A 9,096-nucleotide genomic window follows, 5' to 3' on the forward strand; every position below is an offset into this window, starting at 1 on the left:
GGAGCCTCAGTTTCCTCATCTGTGAAATGGGAACAACAATGCCCCCTCCACACGGAGACAATACAGGTCGAAGCCCAGAACAGGGTCTCGCACATACAGTGACCTCCCTTCTGTCTCTTGTCCCCACCCACTGGGGCCTGTCTTTCTGTCCCCACCCCACTGTCTTTCTGTGGCCTCCGCAGCCTGGTCCCATCCTGTCCATCTCAACCGGCCCTTCTCTGCTGCAGACACAGACCCCTGCTCCCTCCTGCGCCGTGCCCGTGTGCAGGGATGTCCTCCCGCAGTGCCCTTTCCCGCTGGGACAGGGACAGACGGAGCTGGCCAGCCTGGACGGGCAGGGCTTCCCCCGTTCGGCTCAGGTGGGCCTCAGGAGGGCGTGAAGGGGAGAGGACCACATACCAGGACAGCAGGAAGAAGGCGAAGAAGGGAACGGACACGGTCAGCTGCAGCCAGCGCCACTGGGGGATGGCGTAGGCCAGGCCGGGCAGAATGAACTGGCCAGCGGTGTAGAAGTAGCCGATCCCAACCGTCATGACGGCCCGCAGCTGCGTGGACATCCACTCGACATCTGCAGGAGGAGCCCAAGGACCTGGTTAGGGTCCTTCTGGGCCCTGGGCACCAGCTCCTGCCCCCGTCTCTGACCCTAAGGGTTCCTTGACCCCATTTTACAGATGCTGCAACTGAGGCTCAAGAAGGTGGGGCTCCAGCTGAGGTCTGTCTGACTCCCAAGCCCATGCTCTTGACTGCCTCTCCAGTAGCAAGTGACTTCCCTGGTTTTGCCTCAATGTCCTCATCTGTATAATGGGGAGAATGGTATCACCTACATATGTGTGTGTGTGAAGAACCTTGAGGCTCGGAAGGGGCAGGGCTCATCCCAAGTGTCACAACAAAGGGCGCAGACTCTCAAACGCACCCCGGTGACCCCGCCGTTATTTCAGCTCTTGGCTCCGTCTCTGCTCCCATCCCAGGCTCCACCCTGAACCCTCTCACCAACCCTCTCACCCCAAGATTGCCCACCCCCTCTAGAAGCTTCTATTTCTCATTTCCAAATGGGGGTCCCATCCCAGCTCCATATCTTTTTTTGTAACCTTGGGGGGGATTGCTTCACTTCTTGGAGCCTCAGTTTCCTCATCTGTGAAATGGGAACAACAATGCCCCCTCCACACGGAGACAATACAGGTCGAAGCCCAGAACAGGGTCTCGCACATACAGTGACCTCCCTTCTGTCTCTTGTCCCCACCCACTGGGGCCTGTCTTTCTGTCCCCACCCCACTGTCTTTCTGTGGCCTCCGCAGCCTGGCCCCATCCTGTCCATCTCAACCGGCCCTTCTCTGCTGCAGACACAGACCCCTGCTCCCTCCTGCGCCGTGCCCGTGTGCAGGGACGTCCTCCCCCTGCAGTGCCCTTCCTGGCTGGGACAGGGACAGACGGAGTTGGCCAGCCTGGACGGGCAGGGCTTCCGGGGAGAGGATCACATACCAGGACAGCAGGAAGAAGGCGAAGAAGGGAACGGACACGGTCAGCTGCAGCCAGCGCCACTGGGGGATGGCGTAGGCCAGGCCGGGCAGAATGAACTGGCCAGCGGTGTAGAAGTAGCCGATCCCCACCGTCATGACGGCCCGCAGCTGCGTGGACATCCACTCGACATCTGCAGGAGGAGCCCAAGGACCTGGTTAGGGTCCTTCTGGGCCCTGGGCACCAGCTCCTGCCCCCGTCTCTGACCCTAAGGGTTCCTTGACCCCATTTTACAGATGCTGCAATGAGGCTCAAGAAGGTGGGGCTCCAGCTGAGATCTGTCTGACTCCTAAGCCCATGCTCTTGACTGCCTCTCCAGTAGCAAGTGACTTCCCTGGTTTTGCCTCAATGTCCTCATCTGTATAATGGGGAGAATGGTATCACCTACATATGTGTGTGTGTAGACGGAATGAGATCAGGTGCCTGGCGGAGAGCCAGGCCCAGGGAAAGGGCTCAGTATTGGCAGCCGCTGCATAGTGTTGTCCTGTTCAGAGGGGGCCCCCGAGGGCCTCTGCCAAGGCCATAGGGGGCCCGCGGTCGAGCCAGACCCAGACCCCCCTGGCTCAGCGCCAGGCAGGTGCCCCCCGGCCCCCTTCCCTGTGGCTCACTCAGGATCACGGTGCTCAGGGTGACCCCGGCCATGCTGAAGCCACACAGGAAGCGCAAGACCATGTAGATGGCAAAGGAGGGGCTGAAGGCTGCGCCCGAGCCGCTGGCCGCCAGCAGCAGGTAGCTGCCCGACAGGATGGGCTTCCGGCCAAACCTGCAGCTCAGAGGAGAGGGGGCCACGTGAGGCAGCCAAGGCGGGTGGCCGGGCCAGCCTGGAGCCAAGGCTGGTCTCCCACCCCCCAGGGTGCCAGGCCGGGCATGTAGCTCCCTCCCCAGACAGGGCCTGGCTTGTAATTGCTTCTTTATGACCACGTTTGCAAGGAGAGGTTTTAGTTAATGAGTGATCTCCTCCAACTCTGCTTAGCTGCCTGAGCAGGGCCAAAGGGTCAACCCATCTCCAAGCAGCCCATCCCCCCACCTCCACCGCCACACGGCCGCTGCCCTGGGCCCGCAGCCCTGGCGGCCTCCCCGCTGGGTCTGTGGAGGCTGGAAGACTCAGGTCACTAGGGCTTTGGGTCAGAGAGAAGACGGTAGCCCAGAGAAGGACTGGGGCTCCCCCAGGCTGCACAGCCAGGACCACCCCCCGCCTCCCCCAGCTCTTTGCCTCTTTGGGGGTCCATGGCTGGAGCAGGGGGGCAGGGTCGTCACCAGGGGCTGTGCTGCCCCTTGGGAGGCCCCGGGGTCTCACCTGTCAGACAGGCCTCCCAGCACGATGCCGCCGACCAGCGTGCCCGCCATGAACACAGACTGGGCCATCTCCTTCAGTTTGTTCGAGTCGCACACCAAGTCCCACTGCACAAGGGAGAGGAGCAGCCCGCTCAGCCCCGCTCGCCCGGGCGCTTGCTCCCTGGCGCCCCCCCCTGCCTGGCTTGAGCCAGGTCCCTGCCTCCCAGGCACCCTGTCCCCCTCCAGGCTCCCAGGTCTGCCTGTGGCTCTTCAGCCTGGAGCCTGGGGTTTTCTAAGGGCAACAACCCTCTAGCATGTGTGGCCCCTCATAGGCTGTCACACCCTGGTCTGCCCCCAGCCCCTCCGAGCTTGCCTGCGCCCCGTGACTCCCCAAGGCCAGCCCCTTTGAGTGCGCTCACCCTCTCTCCTCCGTGGGGACATCCCTCCATGGATGTGCCTCGCTCCATCCACATCCTCACTCTCTCACTCTGACCTGAGCCCTCCTCGTTGGCATTTGCCCAAATCTCTCGTCTTACAACCTCTTTCCCCCCAGGTCCCCCCATCCCCGCTTCCCTTGGCCAGGGACTTGCTCTCCCGCCCCACCTCCCGCTTCTTCCCCCTCCTGCCTCTGCCGCTGTGACCTGCGCGCTGCCTCTCCCAGCCGTGGCACCCCCTCTGCGAAGCTGTGCTCCCCCAAGCCACCCGCCGTCTTTCCGGCCAAATCAAGGGAACCACCTGACTTGTCAGTGTGGCCCTTGACCCCGCCGACCCCTCTCTCCACCGCACTGCCCCCGTGGGCTCCTCTCCCTCCGTCCGTACGTTTCCCCCGCCCTCTCCTTTTATCCACTTTGCCCAGAAAGTGCCACCGGCTCCTATGGCTTCAGTGACGATTTCATGGCGAAGTCTATCCACTGAGCCAAACCGGTTTCGGCCTGCCCGTCTCCTTTTATCCACTTTGCCCAGGAAGTGCCACCGGCTCCTATGGCTTCAGTGACGATTTCATGGCGAAGACTCCGAAGCCACCGCTTCAGCCCCACTTTTCTTCTGGCCTTGGGACCAGGAGGTTCAGCTGCCGCCTTGACCCCCCACCCCCCATGATGGCCGTCTGTCTCGCGGGCATCTCATCGTCTGTCCGTCCGCTTGTCACCCCTGCCTGGAGGCCTCCGTCTCAGCGCTGGCGACCCCTTTATTTCCTCCCTCACCCTCCCCACAACTACTCAGCCCTCCGGCTTCTAACTGTTTGGTGTTTCTTGAATCTGGATTCTTCTATGTCCATGACGGCTGTCGGAGAGCAGGTCTCTCCGTCTTGCCCTTGGAATAGAGCAGTGGTTCTCAACCTTCTGGATCAGTGGTTCTCAACCTTCTGGATCAGTGGTTCTCAACCTTCTGGATCAGTGGTTCTCAACCTTCTGGATCAGTGGTTCTCAACCTTCTGGATCAGTGGTTCTCAACCTTCTGGATCAGTGGTTCTCAACCTTCTGGATCAGTGGTTCTCAACCTAGGCGACTCCTGTGAAAGGGTCGTTCCACCGCCAAAGGGGTCGCGACCCACAGGTTGAGAACCACTGGATAGAGCAAGAGCCGATATGCATGGAGGGTTTGCCACGCTCCAGGCGCTTTTCAGGCCCTCACTCCTTCAGTCCGCACGACGACCTTCTGATGGTGCACTGTCACCCCAATTTGCAGATGAGGAAACTGAGGCCCAGAGCGGAACACGGCCACGTCCCCTCCTCCGGGCCCGTCTCCCAGCCTCGGATCTCAGCCCCTCCCAGCCATCCGTTCCCCAGTGATCCCGCTACAGCGCCTCTCACCAGCAAAAGAAACCATCAACAAAACAACAAGAAAGCCCACTGCATGGGAGAACATATTTGCCAATGTTATCTCCGATAAGGGTTTAATCTCCAACATTTACAGGAAACTCATACAACTTAACAAAAGGAAGATCAACAACCCAATCAAAAAATGGGCAATGGACCTAAATAGATTCTTTTCGAAAGAGGACATGCAGAAGGCCAAGAGACATATGAAAACATGTTCAAAGTCACTAATCATCCGAGAGATGCAAATCAAAACGACAATGCGATACCATCTCACACCTGTCAGAATGGCTATCATCAACAAATCGACAAACGACAAGTGCTGGAGAGGATGTGGAGAAAAAGGTACCCTCGTGCACTGCTGGTGGGAATGCAGACTGTGGAGAACAGTATGGAGTTTCCTCAAAAAACTAAAATTGGAACTCCCATTTGACCCAGTGATCCCACTTCTAGGAATATATCCCAAGAAACCAGAAACACCAATCAGAAAGGATATATGCACCCCTATGTTCATAGCAGCACAGTTTACAATAGCTAAGATTTGGAAACAGCGTAAGTGCCCATCAGCAGATGAATGGATTAGAAAACTGTGGCACATCTACACAATGGAATACTATGCTGCTGTAAAAAGGAAGGAACTCCTACCATTTGCAACAGCATGGATGGAACTGGAGAGCATTATGCTAAGCGAAATAAGCCAGTCAGAGAAAGATAAATATCACATGATCTCACTCATTTGTGGAATATAATGAACAACACAAACTGATGAACAAAAACAGATCCAGAGACAGAGAAGCATTGATCAGACCGTCAAACCTCAGAGGGAAGGTAGGGGAGGGTGGGGGTAAGGGGAAGAGATCAACCAAAGGACTTGTATGCATGCATATAGGCCTAACCAATGGACCCAGACACCAGGGGGTGAGGGCATGAGTGGGGGGGGGGGGAATGGGGCAATAAGGACACATATGTAATTCCTTAATCAATAAAGAAAAAACATTATTAAACAAATAAAATGCCTCTCACAGCAGGTTCCTGTCTCGCCTCAAGCGCTCACGGGCTTCCTCTTGTCCCTTTGGGTGAAGAGAAAGCTCTGTGAACACAGATTTATAAAGCCTCAGGCCCTGGACCCTGCCGACCTGCCTGGCCTAATCTCCCGCTAATCCCCAACATGCACCCTTTGTCCATTACTTGTGTAATGAAGTGGAGAGTCTGATTCACTAGAAATGCCTCGCAAGAATGTTCCGGAAGTGAAACAGAGCCGGGGAAGCACCACCCCTTCCTCTGCTGGAAGTCAGGAAAGAGGGGGCCACGGGGACAAGCCTGCAGGTCCTCCCCGGCCTCAGAGTGGCCCACTGGGCCAGCAGACCCACTGGGCGCTCTGCTCCCGTGGGAGAGGGAGCCTGCGTGCTGTGCGCATGGGGTGGGGAGGGACCAGGGTACAGGAGGGAGCGAGGGGGTGTGGGAAAAGCACACAGGAGCGTCTAGAGAGACTTCGGTACTTTGGCATGCTGTGCAAAGCGGGTTTTCTCCCTTCCTCTTGGTGGCGATGGTGACGACAGAGTGACTCGGGAAGCTGTGTGTTGAAAATGGTAGAGCTGCTGTCACGCTGGGTCCTGGAATGACCTCATGGAGTAGAGTCGCCCATTGGCCTGAAATGCTCATCCAAGAACTATTGCGTGAGAAAGAGAAACACTTCTACATATTTTAAGCTGTTGAGTGATTATTTAGTTACTAGTGGCCTGGTGCACAAAATTCGTGCACATTAAAAGGAAATTAATTAGAGGAAATACTTTAATATTGCTATTTGCCCTTTCTCTATAATAGAAGTGTTAGAGAGGAAAGAAAATTAGTAAAATGTATATGAAAATCTCCCTCCTGTCAGAGTCTGCGTGATGGCGTGACATCCATTTGCATATTAGCTCTTTATTCTATAGGATAGCAACCTAGCCGCTCCTGATATACCACACATGATGGAAATTTGCAAATGGAAATTTGATCTTCCTCCACCCCCCACCCCCCACCTCCATGCTATTTAGTGCTTTAAGAGATCAGTGTGTTTGGATCGCGAGAGGGTCAGTGTCAGACACGCTTGGGGTAGTTGAAGGCTGTCGCCTGCTCCACGGTCAGAGACCAGACCTGCAGGGTCTTGGTTTCGGCCGTGGCACTGGTGGTGATGGAGGCTTTAGAGTACCTGTTGCAAGCCAGTCTCTTCCATGAAATTGGAAAGTCCTGGTTGGACTCTGAGTCACATTCAAACATGCCACAGTCCTGCTGGGCCCTGCGGAGTCCGTTCCCATCGCCACCCTCATCGCCTCTCTGCTCTCACTTCTACCATCTCCCGTGTTCTCTGCTCCGGGTGCACTGGTTCCTCGCTGTCCCTTAACCGGGCACCCAGAGCCTTGGCCCATGGTATTCTCTGGGCCTAGAATGTTCTTCCCCCAGGGAGCCACTGGCCTGCTCCTTCACCTCCTTTAAATCTCTGCTCAAATGCTGCCTGCTCACTGCGCACGTCCTGCACCGCCATGTTTAAGACGGTAACTCACCCCCCGCAGTGGACACCCCTCCACCCCACTTTATTTTCTCTATAGCGAGGCATTCAGTCTGTTTGGTTCCCTGTGTTACTCCTATTGCCAAACACCCCGCAGTGAACACCCCTCCACCCCACTTTATTTTCCCTATAGCACTTATGCCATCAGACATATTGCATATTTTTCCATTTTTTGTTTGTTTGTTTCTCTCCCAAGAATGTTACCTTGATGAGGCGAGGCGTTCAGTCTGTTTGGTTCCCTGTGTTACTCCTATTGCCAGAACAGCGCCCAGCGCCCAACGCCCAATAGTCACTCAGTAAATACTCGTGGAATGGAATGACCATCCCCCAGAGCGAACAGGGGGTGGACAGCCTTAGCGATTTAGAGGCGGGCTGCTGTCTCCACGAGAGGTCAGAGGGCCCACACTCCAAATGCCAGCTGGAGGGCTGCCTCGCGCCACCTGAACGAGTGAGTGTATGCCAGGACGGGGAGTGTCCGGGCTGCGAATATCAAACCCACCCCCACAGGTTAGCAAGACGGACCGGAATCGCTTCGCAATCAGACTGGAAAATGTCTCCGGGAAATGGCCTACTGGGAATGGTGAATGAGGCCTGGAAGCTCAGGAGGAGGAGTACTTCGTGGTTAAACATTAAAAGGGTCTTGGCCTTCCTGGCACCCTGAGTTGCTTTTAGAGAAGATTTCACGGCCAACGCAGCCCCTCAGAGCCGACGAGAACCACGGGGCCATGGCCGCCCTGCAGATCAGCACCACCCCGTGGGGCTCAGGTCTGGATGTGCAAGTGGGACGGTTTCCGATTGTGTCCCCCCAAAAGACAGGTCGAATTCCTAACTCCCAGCACCTCAGAATGTGACGTATCTGAAAATAGGGTTGTTGCCGATGCAATTAGTTAAGATGAGGTAATACCGGGGTCGGGATGGAGCCTTGATCTAATCTGACTGGTGTTCTTGTAAGAGGAGGAGAGACAGACACACAGGCAGAACACCAGGTGGCAGTGGGGGCAGAGGCTGGGGTGACAGGCCCGTAAGCCAAGGACACCAAGGATCACAAACAGCCACACAAACTGGGAGAGACAAGGAAGGGTTCGTCCCTAGAGCCTGGGGCCGAGCATGCCCACACCGTGACCTCTGGCTTCTGGCCTCTGGACTGTGAGACAATATATTCCCGCTGCTATACGCCCCCCCGTTTGTGGTGCTTTGTCACAGGAGCCCCGGGAAATGCATATACTGACACCTGAGTGTCTGACGCACCTGCTGGCCTGGTGGGTGGTGACGGAGAGGGGCTGGGAATAGAAGAGCGTGGCCATGAAGGAACCGATACAGCGAGACCCGGAGAGACGTTTACAGGCGTCCTTGAAGGTTGGGGGTAGGGAAGGATAGGTATTTAGAGCGAGTTTGGGCGTGCTTTCTGTGTGGTTAGCTGTGTTAAACTCTTCAGAAGGCCCGGGTAACAAAACCTAAAACTGGCCCTGGCTGGTGCGGCTCAATTGGTTGGGCGTTGTCCTGCACTGAATGATCACGGGTTCGATTTGATTCCTGGAAGGGCACATGCTTGGGGTTGTGGGCTTGATCCCCGGTAGGGGGCGTGCAGGAGGCAGCCGATCAATGTTTCACTCTCACATCGATGCTCCTCTCTCCCTCTCCCTTCCTCTCTCTCTAAAAATCAATCTATAATAATAAAAGCAGGACTGCCTTCCGGACGACCACCTGGGACCATGCTATGACGCTCACTGGCGACAGGCCAGCCAAAGCGGGTGGGATGCGATTGGTCAGGGGCCCGCCCATCGCCCCATGATCACCCTGCAGAGGGGGGCCCAGGCCACTGACTGGCGGGCTTCGGCGGGGCCTCCCACTGTGAGGGAAGCCCGGGTCCCGGGTGCCAGAGGGAAGCTGGTGCTGGCAGCCGGGGGGAGGAAGGCCTACTCTTGCATGAATTTCGTGCACT

The 9,096-nt window shown here is 56.6% G+C and overlaps 1 protein-coding gene across 1 annotated transcript in view; it reads right to left on the reverse strand.

The window, feature by feature from the left end:
* The window catches only part of LOC102257643 (solute carrier family 22 member 6), a 34,683-nt gene that overhangs the window by 19,954 nt on the left and 5,633 nt on the right, over window positions 1-9,096 (reverse strand). The window contains exons 2-4 of the mRNA XM_005857489.1: window positions 2,813-2,916; window positions 2,124-2,278; window positions 1,480-1,648 (exon numbers count right to left, since the gene is read on the reverse strand). Of these exons, the coding sequence (XP_005857551.1) occupies window positions 1,480-1,648; window positions 2,124-2,278; window positions 2,813-2,880 (392 nt within the window). The 5' untranslated portion in view covers window positions 2,881-2,916. The remainder of the gene's footprint in view (window positions 1-1,479; window positions 1,649-2,123; window positions 2,279-2,812; window positions 2,917-9,096) is intronic.

The sequence above is a fragment of the Myotis brandtii genome, unplaced genomic scaffold (assembly GCF_000412655.1).
Source record: "Myotis brandtii unplaced genomic scaffold, ASM41265v1 scaffold1112, whole genome shotgun sequence".
Classification (NCBI taxonomy): Eukaryota; Metazoa; Chordata; class Mammalia; order Chiroptera; family Vespertilionidae; genus Myotis; species Myotis brandtii.